The sequence below is a fragment of the Porites lutea genome, chromosome 3 (assembly GCF_958299795.1).
Source record: "Porites lutea chromosome 3, jaPorLute2.1, whole genome shotgun sequence".
Lineage (NCBI taxonomy): Eukaryota > Metazoa > Cnidaria > Anthozoa > Scleractinia > Poritidae > Porites > Porites lutea.
This window is the reverse complement of record NC_133203.1, coordinates 2,617,038-2,638,083: the sequence shown is the minus strand read 5'-3', so window position 1 is coordinate 2,638,083 and position 21,046 is coordinate 2,617,038. Positions and strand designations below refer to the sequence as shown.

The following is a 21,046-nucleotide window of genomic DNA, read 5'->3' as shown; positions in this document are numbered from 1 at the left end:
ATGAAGTCTGGATTTACATGTTCTAAGAAATGAAATAAGCGTTTTTTTCTTCAATGTTATGTTTTGGCTGAAAGAATACAGTTCTGGAAAAAGCGGAGGGCTTATAGCATAATTCTAGGGAGAGGGGCCATGCTGTGTAGACCCCTACACTCCTAGACCAATGGTTAGATAATTTTCCACTTATTTTTGTGCCATAATTATTTAACAATTATTGTTCTTTGTCATAACATAGACATTATAACAAGAAAGAGAATTACATAACAATATATTATGTAACCATAATCCCCATTCTCAGTAAGTAACCATAACCCCCCATTATCAGCAACATTTTATGTATAGGCAATTAGCTCTATGAATCTTCCATGTCGATTCAAAAAGCTTTACTTTTCAAGTAGCTTCTGGATCAAAGTGTTAAATATGGAGTTCCTGTTAGTCTTTGCTCACCTCTCCATTTTTCTGAAATCTGGTGGTGTTACATGGACCATTCAAATGAAACCCTTTCAGCACAACTTTTAAAGAGTAATACTATTTATTTCTTAAGGTTTTACCAAAAGAAATTTGACATTTTGCAATTTTTTTTCAGGAGAATTTGTAGAGAGAGTTAGAATTGCTCTTACAGCTGATGGCAAACACCTAAGCAATGGGGATCCTCAATTCAGACTGAATGGTACAAAGACTGATTTAAACAGGGCTTCTGATAGGTCGCGAAAGAAAAAGTCAAATTTAGTGGGATTTTTAGGGACAAATTCACGGAAAAATTGACCGATTTCGCGGGAATTTCATGGGAGTTTTCAGGGCAAACTTCACCAAAAAGCAATCGATAAAAAACGGCCGATTTTGTGGTTATTTTCAAGGCAAATTTCGCTACAAATCGATCAGTTTTGCGCTGATCAGACCAGCGTTTTTAAGGTTTTTCTAACAGAGGTCATCATTTGCTCTTTCAACAAACAATACGCTCCAGAAATGAACCAATGGCAAAGCCTTTAACATTATGGCTAGTGCCCAGTTTTTTGCAACATAATCTATGCGTGGTTATTTCGGGATGTTGTTTGCATGTTTCAGTGATGAACTTCCAAGATAAATTTGCAAGTTTACGGCAAGTAAATAGCCCCTATAGCTGAAATAAGTTTCAAATATGTTGTACAGACATTATTTGATAGGATTTCTACCAAATTTCGTGGTATTTTTCGTGTTTTTGTGAATTTCGCAGGATTTCGTTGATTTACCTGAATTTCGCGGCTCCGCGACCGCGCGAAATATCAGAAACCCTGATCTAACAAAAAATGTTACTCATGAAACTTTATTAATGTGATATGCACAGACGTTTTCAACTTGAGATGACTATCTGAATCCAGTACAGCGACCAGAATAATAACTAGTAGCAGAGCCTACGCATGCATAAGCCCCATTCCTAAGAAAATTAAGTAATCTATCCATCCGAGAAATCATGTGGCCGTACGTCTGCTCATCCGCCGATCCACCCATCTGTCCGTCCATCCGCACTAGAGGGATACCAATATTAAATGTCAAACTTTCTAGCTAATGTGGGAGCCTGCAACCCGATACTGTATATCCATGTTGTGGTCAATTGAAAGCTTTCAAAACAGGGAATTCATCTGTTGACCAGTATCACATGACTGTATTATAGGCTCCAGTGCTTACATGCTTTTGTTTTACAGGTTACATGTTTCTTTTTTCTCCCCTGACAATTTGCTAGTTTTGAATTGATTGCAGGCTCAACTTTAAGTGGATTTCTATATATTAACCGGAGCTTCACCTTTAGCCTTGGCTAACTTTATATATTATACAGATCTACAGCTAGTAAAGATTACACAAACCAATGCCATAGCAAATACAGTCAACTCCTGTTATAGTGGACACCCTCGGGACTGCGGTTTTACGTCCATAATAGTGAGAGTTTGTAATAGCCGGGTGGGAGAAAAAAGTGTTGCTAACATACAATAATATTATAAATAGCATTAACTATGTTCATAAGGTTTAAATGCGCTACTTATGCGAATACTAGCACAATAATGCAGTTTCTTAATTTTTGTGTTGAACAACAAAACATAATGGAGTGAACTGAAACTGTAATATTGAACAATTTCTCATCAAAAACAGTGTCTGGTACCACATTTAGACATCTGTCCTGCTTTTTAAAGAGGGACAAAATTACAGAGGGCTGGCCATAATTTGCTGGAAAAGGATTAACAGACGTGGCGGGCTGTGGCTTGAGATTCCAGTTATTTATGAGCTATATGGCAAGTAACCCAAAATATCTATACAAACTTATCAACAGTACCGAAACTGCTGGAACGGGGCCTGAGCTCTCCTAAATAGCCGGGAAGAAAAAAGCGCAAGCTTAAGTGAAGAAGTGAGGACGACTGTGCAGACAATTTAAGGAATCGATGTGAAAATAAACATTCTGGAAATCTTTTGAAATGTATTTTAGCAAATGATGAACAGCAGACTGTAATGTACATAATCATATCATATGAGAAGTACAGCGTGTCCGCCTTATCGAGAGTCAAAACAAAAAAATTGTCACTTTGGTACCAAGAAAGTGTCTGTAATTCCATAATAGCATGAGTCCGTAATAGCGGGAGTCATTTCCAGTCAAACCCCTTAGCTTTTGCTGGGGATCTGGATTTTGTTACTTATAGCAAGCGTCCACAAGGCAAGAATTGACTGTAACTGGCAGGTGATGAACTTGTTTTCATCAGGGTATCTTTATAATAAAGTTAGTTAGGTGATAACAGGAACATCTATCAAACAAAACAAAACAAAACAAAACAAAAAAACTACCATCACTGAATTCAAAACGCTCTACATTATTGTCCATGTCACCCAATTGAATGTACTCAATAGCAGTATTTCGCATAACAACTGTTTTGAACATTCCATATGTCCTTCATCAGAGCTGACTTCTTGACAACTACAATGAATCACATACAACAGTCAAAAACAAATCTGATTAACAAAATTTACAAATATGTCCCACATGAGTATTAAAAATGGTGCTGGAAATTATAAATCCTGTAGAAAAGTACTCTGGGAGCAGGGCTCGAAAAAAGTAAGGTCTGGTCATCTGGGACATTAAGTAGTTTTTCTTGCTCGGCAAGTAACTGTTAAACCTATTATTCCTCGAATAATAGCCCTGCCTTGATTAATCAAATAGTCCCCTCCCCCACATGACAGGAATATTTAGAATAATAATGCCTCCACCCAACCCTCTCGCCTGCTTACCCCCTCGCTGTGTAGTCTGATCCAGCAAAACTGATCAGTGACAATTCAAGCTCTGATGCCAAGAATATTGACTTTGAAAATTAATAATAATATAAATAATAAATAAATTCTTATATGGTGCATTTACAAAGCTCAATGCACCTTACAATGATTTGCAAACAGAAGATAAAATCAAAATCCCTAATTATGTTCACCATAACGTTAACTAAAATAAAAAAAGCTTTCCTAAAAAGATGAGTTTTCAACTTGTTTTTAAAACAGATTATTCCCTTCACACTCATTAATCAAGGAAACAAATTTTGAACACTTACAGTGCAACCAGCAAAACCATGAACACTTAGTGATCACACATGAGAAATGGCCAACCCTTGAAACATTATTAGAGATAATTTAACGAGAAAAGAAGATCGTGGCAATAAGCTATAGGAGTATCCATAACAACAATGATGCAAATTGAAGTGTAATAGCAGTGTTTTATCAGGTGTTTTATATTGATCTTTAACTTCCTAGAAATTATGCAAAATGGAGAAAATGTTATTACAAAAAATTTGGACAGACACTGTCGTATCAAATCACCCTTAGGCTATTATAAAAAGCGAGGGTTGTATTGCCAAGTTGTATAATGGAATCTATGACAAGATTCAGAGTTCTCAGTGAGATGAATACATCTTAAGAAAGCCTCATCTACTTCAGTTTAACATAAACTAAGTATATGACAGATATACGCCACAGAAAAGCTTATAAAGTACAACCTACTGGTGAAGTTGTTCTTCGGTTTCTTGATCGCACCGCCATTTTGTCATTCCTTCCTTCGACCAATGACAACATCCTTTATAAGAATCCCTCGGAGACGACCTGTTCTAAACTTGCGTTTCATTGGCTGGGTATTAGCAGCGTTCTCGAGAGTCATTTGCTCATCAACGAGTTATTTATCGGTCGATACGTATAAAAAGCCAATCTCCATCAGAACTTTCTTTAACACTTTTATAAACCGACTTGGGCTATTTTTTAAGAAACGGCAAAAAAAAAAAAAAAAAAGAAAAGAAAAAGAAAAAAATGCGGCGCAGCTCGAGCTGAAAATAGTAAATAATATCGCTTAATGACTCCTGGCTGGCCTTCAGCATACGAAATTACGTAACTTGTATCATATAAAACGCACAATCATAGTCAGGTTAAAAATTCAAAACTAAAAATATATCTATAATTTTGGCACAAAAAGCAAAAAATCTTTCGTTGGTTTAATATGAATCCAATATGAACTTTGCACAACGAATTAGACTGGCGAATTTTACCAGAGAATTCCACGATTTCCTTTTTTAAAACCGCACTGTCTGAGTAACAATATAAGTAACGTAAATGGCAGCTCAAAAAAACATGTAATGTGCTTAAGTTGACCTTTTCAAGACATGTATTGAGGAAGAAGGACGTAATGAATTTCATTACACCTTCGATTCTTAGCTTCATATGTGTATTCAATTATGTCAAACAAAATTCAATTTTTTGTAAATATCTAGCCTGCGCGGCACGCCTGCCACGCAGGCTAGTAAATATTAGTGTCGGATACGGTCACATGAAATACACAAGACGCACAAAATATCAAATTAGAAATGGAGCTATCTTCACATGTTAGAGCTCGCTTGTCCACCGCTTTGTGGAGCATGAAAAGCTTCATGCATGAAAGTGCGACATAAAACAATACTTCAATTCCGTGTACAAAAGTTAAGAAATTTGGGAATAGAATACCTTCTTTCGCTGAAAACGGTGGCGTGGTGTCCATTGATTTGTACATGGTGCAGCTCTGACGAACCTCCGACAGCAAGCCACAATGCGTTACACGAGCCGCCTTTATCCATGCGGCTGCATTACCATTGCGTCACGTACTTGAATGTCTACACTGTCACTCAAGTTCAATTTAAGAAATAAGTGGAAAGAAAAACAACCTTCTCCATATCACAATCAAAAGACTGTATATAGACTTATCGTAGGCTTTTCTTACTCAAAATGCTGATCTAATTCTGCGTCGCTATGGTATAAGGTCCACATTGGAAGCATGTGATAAATTTTCATGTCCCTGAGGGAATTAAATTCCCTTATTTTCTTAGATATGAAAATTTGTCGCCGCGTTTTTGTAAAATTTCCTGTTCATCAAGACGATTCAGCATCTAATTTTTTTATATTACCAGATTTGTTACATCTTGATTTAGGAGTAGCTTTCATAAGAAAGCTTAGAACTATCAAAAGAGAGAGTCCCCGAGCCAATATATTTGTTTTGACAACTGGTAAAACTTACTCGTGGCACCTGCGACTAACTCGTGGAAAACAACCACCTCAATTGCAGATAGGATTTGGGAATTAATTAACAAAAATGTTACGCGAGAAAATATTAGTACACAAAACACATCCTTATCGAATCCTTTTGATCACCTTCGTACCTTTTCATCACAGGATCCCCAAGTTCAGTGTGAGGCATAATTACGTAAACCCCTAGCGGGGGGGGGAGGGGTACTCCCTTTTATAAGCTATATAGGTATGTGCCGCCCCAACGGGTGGGGTTTTTGCGCCGTTTTGGTCTTAGACTGCTTGCAGTCCGCCTTTTCTCTTAAATCCGTCTAGTTCTTATCTCATCCAGCGCGATTGCAAACCACAACATTGTTATTACAATAAGGGATTGAGACGAGACGAGAAAAGACGGACTGCTGACTCATTCGTAGTAAACAAACCCTCCGTCAGCCCAGAAACGGACTAACCGATTGTTTAATTGCACAGCTGTTAACAGATCATTGACTGGTCTGTCGTGAGATTGCAAGCAGTAAAAATAGTCACCCATCACAACCAACTGCAAACAATAGCGAACCAAGCAGTTATCTCAGTAATATTACCGGATTAAAGAAAGTGTAATTTTTTCAGTTGTTTATGTTCTATTTATAAATCGTTTCAAGTTACTCGGGTTTAATCACAGGTAGCCCAAGCTCGAAATATGAGCATCGGCGAGCATCGGCATTGTTGCGTAACATTCAAAATATAAGGATTTGTATGGGAAAAAAACCTATATATATATATGTAAACCTATGGCAGGGTCGTAACATGGTATATAGCCTGTTCCAGGCGTTTAGATAGTGGGGAGCGGTGCGAAGTAAAAAGGAGCCCGAAAAATTAAAAGCCTCTACTTTTCATCGCTTTCTTTACTTCGCGTTGCTCTCCACTATCTGAACGCTTGGAACAGGCTACATGGTATACGGGCTCAGGGCTTAAAGCCCAAAATATGACTGGGATCAGGGCTCAGAGGAAAGGGCTCAGGGCTCAGAAGAATTGGGATCAGGGATCACAAGGCTTTTGAGCCCGAATCAAGGATCAGATTTATTACACGGTCTAAAAATCTCTCATCACAATATTTTTCCGCATAATAAGGTTTCTGTCCATAGAATTTTCTCACTGGCCGAGGTACATTCCCGGGGGGGGGGGTACTTTAGGAATTTCTGGGTGGGGATTTTCCGCTGGGACCTTGGAACCCTTAACCTATACCAGAGCTAGTTCAGCTGAATTTTGCTACCCTATACTAGAGTAAACTCCCCAAATCCCCCCTATCCTAGAGTAGCTGTTTCCCTAGTCTAGATAAAATCTTCAACCAACTGATCAGTTTCCTGAAAGATGATAACCTATTCTAGACCCAAACTCTCTGATTTATATACCCTATCCTAGAGTAAACTGCTTGAAAACCATACCCTTCACGGCGGCACATACCTATATAGCCCATATATGGCAGTATCCCCCCCGGGGGTACATTACCTATTCTTGCTTCCTGCTGGCGGCAGTTCCTGTCATACGAAGTCCTGGCTGTTTGACGAAAACATGGTATCATGTTCTTAATTTATTTTTATGTTGTTGAGGGCACTGTAGTATGAGTCTCAAGTCACTTTTCTCGCTTTGTAACGCAACTCCCCAACGCGCTATCAACGCCAGAAGGCAGAGAAAGCGATTTATACGTATCTTTTGTTGCGAGAAATGGGGAAAGAAGAAAAAGGACAAAAAGAAATTCTGTGACAGAGAAAGGTACGTAAGTAATTCCTTGACTGATTTACTCCTGGCAAGGGTCCAAGCATAGAGTTTTTCGGCCAATGAAACATAACAATACCGCCAGGACAATAAACAAACCATTCATTGAAAGCGGAATTTACTGGGTAGGTCCCGATTACTTCATCGCCTCAAGCAAGTTACAAGGCGACTGTGAATCGAGGTTGGTATTTTTTGACCAGTAACTTAACCCTTAAAAGTACTTAAATAATTAGAATGGACGTCAAAAGTAGAATACAAGTACGATGAATTTGCGCGCTTCGTTGCAAAATAAATGCTTTCTTTTTAATAAACCTGCTCTAATTGCATGGAGTTTTAGGGTTATCTCGAACTCTGATGAGAAACCGAGATCGGTTCACCTATCAGTACAAGTATTGGGCCGGGAAAGTAAAGGACACATTCTATTACTGTATAACTGATAATATAAATGCTTGTATGATAAATAATCTGAAATAACAGTGTAGAATTAGTGAAAATAAGTGGAACACCAAAGACTTATCTCGGTGAAATAAAAGTAACAAAGCCTTCATGGTTTATTTTCTCTAGTTTTTTTTTTTTTTTTTTTTAATAAAATAAACGGTTGAATTGGTGAAAGGAATGTTGCAAACTAGGTACAAGTAGCAGAGTCTGCAGGAATTTTATATATTATAGCACTGATCATGAAGGGCCACCAGTAAGGGGCCCACTATTTGATTTTTGAGCCGGGGATGGGTTATTATGTTTTTCATGCAAGATTTTTTCAAACCTCATTCTGTCAGTCCTACAGTGGCTATTTTGTTTGGCACAAAATTTATAGACTTTAGTGACAATATTGATCTACAAGAATTTTTTCGGCCCTTTGGGGTATTCGGCCTCGGCTTATGTAATGGTTGGCCCCGAAAGGTATCACCACCTTAGATTTGGAGCCTGAATTTTTAGTGGAGTGAGAACACCCGCTCTGAACGACTACGCATCGCGGCGACCCAGCTGCCATTTAGAATCAATAGAGAGGCTCTACCAATCCTTCCACTTCCTCTGAGTATGTTCAGAAGGAATGCGTCGACACATGGAGAAGTCGATCTGCTGAACGAACGCTGAACGACAAACTACAGTTCAAGACGCAGCCGAAGAATATGAGATTATCTATTCAAAAGGCGACGTAGTTGCTCTCAAGCACAATTACAAGAGGTATATCATTCCTTTCTTCCTTGCAGTTCGTTTAAAAGATCTCCACCATAACGGTGACGCATTCCTGGAAGATCACATGGGTTTGAGATGCCCGGAACAGTCAGAAGAAGATCCTCTTGTATACCGCGTGGGTCACTTTTTAAGACTTGACCGAAACCGGAAACGGCGCATGAAAAGCCTCTGGCACCCATGGTAGACTGGGCATTGCCTGCGTGCAGACGTCTCCTATTTCCTTTGTTGCACGTTGTTGTCCCTTTTCCGCGTGCAACAAAGGAAATAGGAGACGTCTGCACGCAGGCAAACTGGGCACCGTGACGATAAAAATTCACTTGAGTGTATATCATCGGGAAAGTTCAAATAATAAAAGATGGAAACAACTTCTGTTTGAGCTGCCTTGAAGAGCAATAATACCTAGTTGCATTGCTCCAGGGGTCAGTTGAATCAGATGATTCACCCGCGTAAGGTGGTGACGAAGAGGAAGGGGAGCAAGCTCAGGCGGACAACGTTTCAGAGCCAATTTGATTTGAAGTTGGAAGAAGTAGGTCTTGAAGACCTACAACCAGATATGTCTTCTGACCATCTACAATGGTTATTAAGCCAGGAAAAGCCATTAATGGGCTAGACACAGAAAAGCTGTTAAACTGTAGAACCTGTGGCTTGCATCATTTAATTTTTCTACTTCATGTAAAGAAGGTATTTTGCTGTTGGTAATCGATCGTGATCCTCACTGTAACACACACAGAGTGAAAGAGGAAATTCACATAACACTACACTCTAACAACATCAACAGGGATAGCAGAATAGAAAGTTCAGAAGCTTGTTTGCCCTTAATCAAGAAACACAGCAATAAGAGATCCGTACGACAGCGGACCAGTGAGGCAATAAAGCTCGTACAAACAACGGAGTAAGAAATGCACCAATCTCAGGGGCTAATAATCGACCAACCAGAACCAGAGCTTGGAGTCAAAGTTCACGTGTGACCAGTCGACGAAGACTAGCAAGGCAAGGTCTTTAAGTGTTGCTTTTTCTAATGAACACTTGAAGCACCCAGTTGAAACGTCGCGATCTACATCATTAAGTGACTGAATCGTGAGACGAACGATTACACTTTATTAACATCAATATTGTAGACCAGAAACACGGCCGACGTGAAATTTTTGGTTGCAAGAGTCTCTTTGGAAATAAAACATATGTGACCCACACAGATCGGACATTGGTTAACTGGACAAGTTATCCGGGCAAGCAGATGTTCGCACGAGACAGGAATTAGAAAGCTAGAGGAAGACCTTAGTTCAGAAGTACCTTACAGTGCCGTTAATTCAACCGGGCACCAGCCAGCGCTAGCAACACTGAAAATAAACCTATAGAGACTCTTGATGAACGTTACATCTGAAAAAATCATAAGTTTCCGCCGCAAGATCTTTCAAGATGTACGATACTTAAAGGGAAGTGGACTTTTTTTAATGTATAAATTAACAATAACTTACATTCTGTATCTTACTAACGCTCCCGTTCAAGAAATTCAGGTTTTATCATTTGTCTAGTATCTCCAAACATTATATTTAAAGTGTTTTAAATAGAATAATGCACAAAAAGAGGTTGACTCATATTTATCTTTAAAGCTCTAATGGAACCTACAACTTGCACTAAAATATATTTGGAGATAGACGAAGTTGTCTAAGTTAAAATTTTGTGTAAAAACATGGATTGGATCAATTTTTTTATCAGGGCTCAGGGATCAAAATTTTGGGGAAAATGGGGCTCAGGGATCAAAATAACGGCAAGAAAATAGGGATCAATGGGTCCCGGGTATACCATGTTACGACCCTGATATAGAGAGAAAACCGTTTACATAAAAACCCATAAAACGGCCATAAATCGGCCCGTGGACCACACAGGAGAGACGTAACACACATTGTAAGTAAGGTAAGCTGTTTTTTATTGAAATCCTTTCATTTTCGTAGGTTACAGAAACGATAGGTTTTTTTCCCATACAAATCCTTATATTTTGAATGTTACGCAACAATGCCGATGCTCGCCGATGCTCATATTTCGAGCTTGGGCTACCTGTGGTTTAATTGATTACATTAGCTTGACAGCTTCGTTGTCCCAAGACAGAACAAAAGAGTCAGCAGTCTCTTATTTTTTCTTCTCGGGCTTACGCCCTCAATTCTCGCGGGTTAATTCGCCACTCGCGTTCTTAGGTTTCGCGTGCAGTAACTATAACTTTGCAAAGAAAAATAAGAGACTGCTCGCAGTCTATTTTGGTCTGAAAACGGGTATACACCTTGCCCATTTTGGTCTGGAATTGGGTATGGTTTTCGGGGGGACTACGGGAGTGTATGAACGTATTTATCGTTTCAATTCCAAATGAATAAAAGCGAAATAGAAATATGCAAATTGCATTTTTAAAAAGAGACGCGATCACGGTTATGCGCATGCGCACCCTTTGTCTCTCCAGAATAAATTTGTTGGGCCAACACTAAATTCGAAATCACCATTACCGGTACAATCATTGAAAGTCTTTTGTTTTATTCCGACATCCGTCGCTTTGGCTGGCCTAGTTATACTTCGGTAGTGGTGATTAACGTGTGGTTGTGTTGTTTGACTGGTTACGTCCCTTTAAAGAATTCTTTTCATGCGCTCTAATCTAGCTATTGATGACATAATTTCTGCCTAGAGGCGGGCCTAGGTGCCAGGTGTGAAGACGGGTATGGAAAATGACATTATTTGGGTCAGAATTTGGAAAACCGGGCGGCACACCACCACCAAGAATTCCCAGGAGTACCCCCCCCCCCCGGGCCCGCGACGTAAACCTAAGGGATTTGCATGGGATTCCCGGCAATATAGGTTCAAGAAGATATTTATTCCCCTTTAGTCCCATAATTTTTCAATAAAAAACGTCTTGCTCTCTGTGCGGTTATTTCCTGACCCGATTCGATTATAACGATTCCTTACACTTCAAAAAACTAGGAGTACGTTTATAAAAAAAATCTTGCGACGTTCTATTTTTATCAAGACCTTCTGCGGATAAATATGTTCTTGAATCTATTACAGAAATTTATACACGAATCCTTCATGTCTGTGTCCTTTTTGAAATTACGCAATGTTATACTCTCATACAGAGCTTGGGCTACCAGTGTTCTCGTTACTACGAGGAAGAAGAACAAAAATAAAAACAAGAAATAAACAAACAAACAAACAAACAAAATTCTTTCCAAGAAACAGTTCATGACATTTCTCCCGTGTTTAACCTGAAGAGGAGCGTTGCGTGACGAGACATAAACGGCTGCGTGGCAACTAGGGTGTAAATGAACCACGAAAAAATCTCCACCATTTTGAAAAGTTTCGACAATTTTTACTCACGCCCACTACTGGGAGTGCAATTTTGTAGGTGGACTTGAGACCAAAAAGGAAGTGGTTGGGGATCAGACTCTCGCTCATGAAGACGCTCTTAGAGCTTCGTCACGAGTACCTTCTCAACGAACGTGTAGCCTGCGAGCAAGCTTTCCATCCCGGGGGGGGGGGGGGGGTAGGGGGGTACTTGGGTTTATGTTTGCTGGGTATGCGCCGCTGGCCTCTCAGAGCCCCTACCCCATTATAGTCTATTTTTTGGCCAATTATAGACCCCATCTTAGTCACTTTTTGGAAAATGTAATTTTCGCAATCCCAACTTAGTCACTTTCTATTTATGCATCTACCTTATCAAGGTGGTTTCAAGCGGCGGAATGTAATCCGGTCAGTGCGAGCTTATTGTTAAATTTAATAAACAGCAACATTCTGATTTTTTAACCGAGAATCTCCCCATTTTGAATCCCTACTTACCCTAAAAATCCGAAAATCTGCGACTCCATTCTAGTAAATCTATTGAAAATGCGACCCACTCCAGTCGTGAAAATGCGACCCCATCCAGCGGCACACTCCTATTAGCCTCTTGTAAGGGAGTACCCCTCCCCCGGGCTTTCCATTTGAGGACATCGCGATAGGTCACGCGCCAAAGGCACGCAAAAAGAGACTCGCGGCTCGCCTTGCTTGCCATTAGAAAAATTACGGTAAGATCTTGCTTTACGTATACCCTCAAGCTAACGTACGTGGGGCAGCCGTTATTTCAACGCCAATAACGGTTGCAAGGACGTGGTTGTTGTTACTTTGCGATTTATTTTATCCCAGTGGTGACGTAGAGGAGCGGCCCTATACATCTAACCAATCACAGAGCGAGTAATGCGCAGAACTATTCTCTTCAGTATGAACATTTTGTTGTCAAGTCTGTCGAGTTTGTTTTAATTCAAGCCTATTGCTATCCCTGTTCCCTGCACCTTAAATCCTCTATTAAGCCCCCGGGAAGTTTATTTCAAATGCATTTGAGGGGACGGGGGACTACCGCTAAATAGAGACGGAGGGCTTAATTTGAGAGAGAGGGGGGGGCTTATTTAATTTAACAAAGATGATGGCATCAATTCCCCGTTAAAAAAACTAGAGTGTAAAGTGGAAAAACTCAAGTACAAGAAGTTGGCGGTCATAAAGCCGAGGATCAAAAACAAATGGGAACTTCCAGCTGGTGAATAAACCAGTCTAAATTAGTCCTCATGAGGTCATTTATTAGTAAATAACAATTAGGGGAGGAGAGGGGGGCTTAAAACAGAGGGGAGGCTTAGTATGAACTATCTTCTCCTGAAGATGGAGGGCTTATTAGAGAAGGGGACTTTAAAATAGAGGATTTACGGTAATATACGTTTTGCATGGTTCGTACAACTTAAGACAAACAAATTTCAAGGATTTTTCAAGGACAAATTACAGTTTTCAAGGACTAAGATGTATTTCGTAAATCGGTATTCTTTAACTCCTATGATCACCCTATTGGTTACAACACGTCATGGAGTCATTTACGATTTTTACTTCTTCGGTCATCGTTGATCACATTATTTCATACTACTTTCCGCAACAACGCTTTGCAAAATGACTGGGTATGACTTGCAATTGCATCTGAGAGACAGAAATAACATCAGACCCAGGGACGGTCAGTCGGGTCGGGAGAAAAGGCGGGACGAAAGTTTTCAGACACGGGCAAAAGCGGCCCCTGGGTCCCGACTCTCTCCGAACTATGTCCAAAAATTCAAGCGGATGCTGGCTCCTGATTGGGCACAAAAAAATGCTTTGTATTGTGCCCAATCGGCGAAGAGTTTCTCCTGAGTTCTTTTCGTGAGTTCGTACACGACGGCTACTGTCCGGTTCGTTCACCAAGCTTGTGCGTGCAAGGGAAACTTTTATTTTCTACTTTCCTAACCAGAAACGAAGGAACTGCCGATGAGTCAAAAACACGTTTGGGACGCTATCAGCAGGAGCAATTCAATTTGCCCCGAGAACATTCTGTTTTTGACGGATCACAAGTTTAAGATGCGGCGGCGACGAGAAAGTCAAACAAGCAATAGCTTCACAAGGCAAAACAACAACTTTGCACGTGCATCACACTTTTTTGTACATTTCTTTGCCGTCAACTGCAAGACTACCCGTCAAAATGCCGAATTTCACGTTTTGTGAAGGACGTAAACAAGCAATGACAAAATTCATTCTCTTCTTGAACTAGGATATGGTTGATAGAAATTCATCTCCAGAAGAGTTCGCTGGCATGTGACAAAGTAAGCGAGTAAGCGATGGAGACTGAAAAAAAATGTGAATTCACTCGTCTATGCGACGTTTTCGTGGCTGTCAGCTGTCGTGGTATCTTTTGAAAACTCCCTAATATTTACGCAAGACATGACCGATTCAAGCGTGAATACCTGTTGTAAGCTCAAGCTTGTATTTTTGGAAAAGCGTCTTTAGTTCTCGGGCAGACAGTATTTGAAATCAGATGGGGATTTTAAATCAAACTGAAAGTTTCCTGACTGCGTGCATTTCTTTGGTGCATGAACCAGACAGCCTTGATCGAGACAATAGCCGTCGTGTACTAACTCACGAAAAGAACTCAGGAGAAACTGTTCGCCGATTGGGCACAATAATACAAGGCATTTTTTGTGCCCAATCAGGAGCCGGCCGGCATCTGCTTGAATTTTTGGAAATAGTTCGGTGAGAGTCGGTACCCAGGGGCTCTTTTGCCCGTACTTGAAAACTTTCGTCCCGCCTTTTCTCCCAACCCGACTGACTGCCCCTGAGTCTCCGTGGATGCGTTTACCCGCGAGTTTTTCAGGTTCTTACATGCACCCAGGATGAGCCAAATTTTCCTCGGCAAACTAATCTAATTTTACGGGAAGAGGACTCTGGCGTGGACAAGGTTGTGAATTTCAAGGATTTTTCAAGACCTAATAAAGAATCAAGTACTTTACAAGGACCTAAACCGAATTCAAGGACTTTCAAGACGACTACTAAAATTCAAGTTAATTCAAATTCAAGTAGCTACGCTGCGCAGGGTTTTCAATATTTGTCACTAAAATTCAAGACCTTTTCAAGATTGTACGAACCATGGTTTTGTGATGCAAATCGGGACTCGGTGGACGACAAAAAAAAATGCAATCTCCTTTTAAAGTCAAACAGTGGCAAGCAGCTGTATTGGTCTCTTGTATTCGCTACAAGCGTATAAACTTTTCTCTGATAAAAGTTGTACCAAACAACGATAAACTGAACCCTGATTTCCATATTATGGTCCGGATCGACCCGCATAGTCTCAAGATGTGCTCAGGTGATCGACATGATCATATAGAAACACCTGCGAGGCGATCTGGACAATTGTGTTATAGCAATGGCCTGGATAGAACTAAAGTCTGTATGTAAATTGGTTTCCATATAATCGCCTGGATCGTCTTGAGGAAGATTCCCTGGAAACTAGGAGCGCTTACTATTTGTACGGAATTTTCGCAACGAACACAGGAGTAGGTTTGAGTTGTACCATTTACAAAATACGGGTAAATTCGTGAGGAAACCTTGCACTGGTAATCCACAAAAAAGGTACAGAAAATTTCGGTCTGCGAAGGTATTACCTTTTTTCCAAAAATTTCCTCTGGAATGAACCGTTCCGGATTTTTCCCGGAATTATTGGGCTTTCCATACAAATGGTAAGCGCTCCAGGCTTCTAATTTATACGTGCTTCTAGGCGCTTCGAAGCCGCGTTCCTAAGCGGGCTCCCAGCGGGATTTTTTCACGGGTGGTTTTGTAGATTTTGTTTGTTTAGTCTGTTCGGGCGGCTTAGCAGTACTGTGATGACTTTGAGCGTCCCAAGTGTTGGAAGCAGACGAAGAGGCAGCGCGGAAGTGAGACTTGTACTGAGCCTGATGAATAAAAGACAAACGCAACACCAGTTATAAATAGTACATTATCCTTCCTGCTTTCTCATCAACATATAAAGAGGCTTTGTTACGAGGTCACTCGCCACTTTTGAAACGAGCCGGGAACTGGAGCTGAAATGAGTCCCGCAATTGTTTCTGGGATAGTTACTGGGGGCGCCGGGGACCGCCATTGGCCAACTGTTTTTCCCCGTCCCTTGTAACAGTCCCAGAAAGTTTGCCTCTCGTTTCTAAAGTGGAGAAATACTGTTTCAGATCAATTCTGACATTTTTTACTGCCTTTACCCATACACATAATGCTCCTGTAGAGTCATACCATGGGTGCCAGAGACTTTCTAGCGCGGTTTCCGGTTTCTTCGCCGCTCGTAGCTTCGGCCTTCGGCCAACACCGAAAATTCCCGCCGCACGCGAGAAAAACCTCTGGTACCCACGGTAGTAGAATCATGAAATAGATATAAAACAATTTCATCAGGGAACACTAACTATAATAATTTTGTTGATGATTTCTGCACTTGAAAAGGTTAGCCCAGCTTTTCAAAGTTTCATTCCATGTTCATCCTTGTCATACGTTGCAACAGATGACAGGAAACAGTTTTATACCTTGGATCATTGTTCAGGGCCGGGTTGTTTAAAGTTGTTTTAAGATAACCCAGGGTTCGAGCAAAATTTGAAGTCAGATAAAAAAGCTTAAAAAGAAAATTTAGTTTAAGTCGTTTAGTCTACAATTTGATGGTCGGATGCTAGAGAATGAATAGAGAAAATTATCCGAGAAAATGCTTTTGAATAAAAGAAACAGAAACCCGCATTAAAATTTAACCAAGGTTAGCGCTATTCGATCTTCGAATAACTGGACCCAGAAGTTCAAATTTTAATTTTTTTTACCTGGAAAGCTGCCTTGAGAGCTGACGTACGATCATTCATCGCCGATGAACCGAACACTCCACGAGACGATGATGATGATGACACAGATGACGAGTATGGAGAGGACGAGGAGTTTGAAGTAGAGTGCTGTGCGCCTCTGCTGTCACTGACCTGGGTGTCCTGTGCAGATAAGGATACTTTACTATAAGGGCAATAGACCCAATTCAAAAATGGCTGCTGGATTAATATTGTTTTGTTTAAATTAAAAATTAGCCTGACTAGCCTCGTTCTTCAGGACCAAATTCTAAAGAATACATTATTTTAAGCGAGGCTAGTCAGGGTAATTTTAATTTAAACAAAAGAATATTAATACAGCAGCCATTTTTGCTTTGGGTCCATCGATCAACAAAATTTATGAGTTTTCATATAACAAAATAATTTAGTGTGAAAATAGTCGAACCTCCATGTGCGATCGCATTAACACATTTTTAGACTACTCACGAGCTATCGACTGGACACGATCCGGATGATTTTATGGAAATCAGGCTTTATCTATATATGAATCTGATCCGTGATTCTCCTTTCTGGCGGGCGAGACATTTCCTTGTACATTAGTTAAGAGAATTTGGGGTTATATCATAACATCTTCTAGCTGATACATTTGCCTATTCACATAACTATTCTGATGAACAATGTATTCTGCTTGAATATTGAGAAGTTAAATGCCAATCACTCCTAAGTGACTACCAAATCTTCACATTTTACGGGGCCGCTTGCGGGAAGCTAAGCTGTTTCTTGACTGTCCACGTCAAAGTAATAAGTTCATAGCCCCAACTGTAATTTTAAGGGAGTTGCTTGTTGAAACATTTTATATTCTGTTCAAACCCTATCCAACGACAAAACAAGTCATTTCTTAAAGATGTCAAATAACCGTCAGCCGTGATGGGGACCTCCTCTAAGATATTCCATTCTTTTTATAGAGCATAGCGTCCTCTCATATATTCAAAAGTTAATTATTTACTTTATTGTTCCACTTCGCAAAGTTTTTTTTAATAATTGTAACAACTTACGGATGATCCGTGCATTCCTAAGCCGGGTCTTTCACGCATGCGCGGTCTTCCTTCTCTGCCGCTGGCCTTTCCTTTTCCGTGCTGGAAACGAGACTTGCGGAACCAAGAATTCTGTAAACAAGAAGAGAACAACACTGAATTTGATGATTTGAAACACGCTGGCAGTCGGAAAGAAACGGCTTTTGTTCAATAACAGTTAGATGAAGTACAAACCTTCATGGCCATTTCCATCAAAACGTCTGGCACAACTTGATTAGCGCCTTCCTAATGGAGAAAAAAATTAGACAGTTTAAGCTCCCAAAAGAATTCAACACCAACAGTGTATGGTTTTACTTACCACACAGACCGATTACCTTATAACGATACTAGATCTAAAGGAACATGCTAGATTCTAGGGAACTTCTTGACCTTTCTGACAAAAACGGTCACATGAAGTGACGCACTAAATTGGCTATCAAGAATTAAAATGACCACAAGAGAAAAGTAAAAAGCAACTAACGAAAATGATATTTCAAATATAAAGAGGACCACGGAATTTACACGGGCAGGGGATGGCCAGAAATGGGGGAAATAAGGAGAGACTGCTCCGTCTGGCCGACTATGAGGTCATTGGAGGAGGAGGTAAGCAGTGTAACGTAGAGTAATTACTTTATACGGTACCTAATTATTATTAGAACTCACCAAATTTCGCACGAGATCTCCTGAAAAGTTCTGATCCGCTGGTGTTATAAGAGTGTAAGCCACGCCCTTCTCACCTAGACAAGAAAAGACAAAACCAATGAGCAAAACCCCGCTACAGGGCTTCTTACGTTTATGGCTTCTTACGTTCAGGGATTCTTAGGTTCAGGGGTTATTATGTCCAGGAGTTCTTACCTTCAGGCATTCTTACGTTCAGGAGTTCTTCAATCCAGGAGTTTCTGTGTTCAGGGGCTATTACATCTATCGTTTCCCACGTTCGGGTGTTCTTACATTCAGGCGTTTTTACGTTCAGGGTTTTTTTTTTACGTTCAGGGCTTCTTACATTCACGGGTTCTTACGTTCCAGGGTTCTCACGTTAAGGGGTTTTTGCATACAGGGGTTCTTACGTTCACACCTTATAAGATTTTAACAACAAACTAAAAAGTTAGAATTAGCATTTCATGTCTCCTATTTACTCTGTGGGTGAATGTAACAAGTCATTACCCGCTCTTCCGGTTCGACCAATCCGGTGCGTGTGCGTGTGAATATCACGTGCTACATCATAGTTTATGACCGTTTTGATTGACGGGATGTCCAATCCACGAGCTGAAAATGGAGCATACATGGAATATTAGCAAGCTTAAGCAACGACAATGCTGACCTCCCGGACGACATGAATAGCAACTGGAAGTTCGACGTTACGCTTGATAAAGGTTTTTGTCTCGCACAACGTATCTGAATGCCTCTTGTATTAACTCCCACTGTACAAATTTGTCGAGCCAAAGCACTGAAAGAGAGAAAATATCAGCTTCCGGTTGCCATTTTTGACCTCCAGGGCCCGGTTCCTAGAAAGATTGTGAAGTTTAATCCAGGATTAAACGAAGAGCATCTAACTGAAGCTTACAAAATACTTTTTAGCCTTTACTCTGAGACACAGTAATGATTTACATAAAATGTTTCTCTAAGTAATGCATAGGAAGGTAAATACAAAAATTGGAACAAAATCTTAATCCTGGATTAACGCTAATTAGCCTTCCAGGAACCGGACCCAGGATGTCAACATTCTAGTTGTTTAAGGTCCCCATTAGCAGTTGTAAAATTAAGAACCGACTAATAGCGTGTGAAAATAAACTTCTCTGTGGGTAAAATAACTGGCTACGCATCCTACCTGCTACATCGGTTGCTACTAAGACTGGAACCTCCTGTCTCTTGAAAGCGTTGATAACTTTGTTTCTTTCAAACTGGTCCATGTCTCCATGCAACAACAAAACTAAATGCGCGAGCAAAAAATAATGATTAAGCATCATATAAAGTACTCGACCATTCGTGTATTAAAGGATAACCGAAACGAAAAAAAGAGCATCGAAGCAAGTTATAGCAGTGCTGATCACAAAGCGTTTTACATTTTACTGGTTTTTAATTAAGCTTCAAAACGTCATAATAAATCGAATTCATTCCTTTACAAGTTTGAGGGGGGCTTTTAATCGTATGGGGTTTTTTTGGTTTGCAAATTGATAGCCTGCGAATACAGACGTTTTTCCTCGTTCATCGCCACTGGGGGACGTTTCGCGAGGAGGAAATCTTATGAGCGAAAGTTTATGGTATGGTTGAAAGAAAATTTTCCAATATCGACAAGCAACAATCCATACTCAAAAGGTAAACTGATTAACTGACATCACGTTCGCATCTACTTATTTTACCTCAAATAACTGCCCTTTTACAGGAAACACCCGCCTATTAGCTTTAATTAACCACTTTCTTGCACAAGGCCGCTTACCGTCAAAATCTTTAGTCTTCAATTTTGCTGCAAGCTCTTCGCTGTCTGCCTTCTTGGTTACAAAGATGAGAACACTGCCAGCTGAAAGAAACCAAAAGAAAACAGAATCTCAAATACTGAATTTCTGTAGAGTGCTAGCCTAAGAAAAGAGTTAACATTTCGCGACGCTATCTCTGATTTCCCTGCCAAATTAAGCCTGAGGAAAGAGCGCAGAAATTCCATACTGATGACGTGTCACTACCCACATCTGGTAGGTGCTCTGATTAGTCGTGCCAAGAGGGTCATTTGCCTCAACCAATCAAAAGCACTACCGAGATCTGGGTAGTGACACGTCATTAGCATGAAATTTCTGCGCTCGTTCCTCAAACGTCATTACTCGGGGAAACCAGTGATGACGTCGCAAAATGGCGGCTCTTTTCTCAGGCAAATGAATTGAATAATTTGTCTCTACAAAACAAAATTGGCCAAAATTCTCATGGGTTCATGACGTATTTCGTTTGATTCAGCTTATAAAAGCATTTTTTCGCTCAGTTGAAAATGGTATCTAAAAAGGTTAGTGATACAATTTGGCAATAAACGTCTACAACTTTTCAAAATGCATGTCAGCCATCTAAATTGCAGCATGCCTTGGGATGAAAAGGCAAGCAATTTTTGTTTTGCTTTGTGTTTTTTCCGTTATTTGAGAGAGAGGGTCACTGTGGACAGAATATTATTTATCTAATCACAAATAAGAATATGACCCTGTGTTAGGAACGTGGAGTCTCCCTCAATTTGATGTTTGACGAAATGACAGACATCATCACGCATGACTTGTTCCAAATTGGCGGCCGCGGCAATGAATTTCTTCAATTTTTGAGACGAACTTCGTACGGATCGGGTTTACATTGAAAACTCAGAAAAGT

The 21,046-nt window shown here is 40.2% G+C and overlaps 2 protein-coding genes across 3 annotated transcripts in view; both read right to left on the bottom strand.

Annotated features, from left to right (window-relative positions):
• LOC140930192 (natural resistance-associated macrophage protein 2-like) overlaps positions 1–5,129 on the bottom strand; it is a 28,351-nt gene extending 23,222 nt beyond the window's left edge. The window contains exon 1 of one of the 2 annotated variants that reach the window (XM_073379856.1): positions 4,990–5,129. In XM_073379856.1, the coding sequence (XP_073235957.1) occupies positions 4,990–5,035 (46 nt within the window). In that variant the 5' untranslated portion in view covers positions 5,036–5,129. Of the gene's footprint in view, positions 1–2,805; positions 3,105–4,989 lie in introns of those variants that run through there. The other variant, XM_073379855.1, reaches the window with a different exon arrangement.
• A 10,214-nt stretch (positions 5,130–15,343) lies between these two features.
• The window catches only part of LOC140930190 (ATP-dependent RNA helicase DDX42-like), a 28,790-nt gene continuing 23,087 nt past the window's right edge, over positions 15,344–21,046 (bottom strand). Inside the window, exons 13-20 of the mRNA XM_073379851.1 lie at positions 20,145–20,225; positions 19,536–19,637; positions 18,872–18,973; positions 18,371–18,444; positions 17,903–17,953; positions 17,690–17,800; positions 16,641–16,799; positions 15,344–15,743 (exon numbers count right to left, since the gene is read on the bottom strand). Coding sequence (XP_073235952.1) covers positions 15,588–15,743; positions 16,641–16,799; positions 17,690–17,800; positions 17,903–17,953; positions 18,371–18,444; positions 18,872–18,973; positions 19,536–19,637; positions 20,145–20,225 — 836 coding nt within the window. The 3' untranslated portion in view covers positions 15,344–15,587. The remainder of the gene's footprint in view (positions 15,744–16,640; positions 16,800–17,689; positions 17,801–17,902; positions 17,954–18,370; positions 18,445–18,871; positions 18,974–19,535; positions 19,638–20,144; positions 20,226–21,046) is intronic.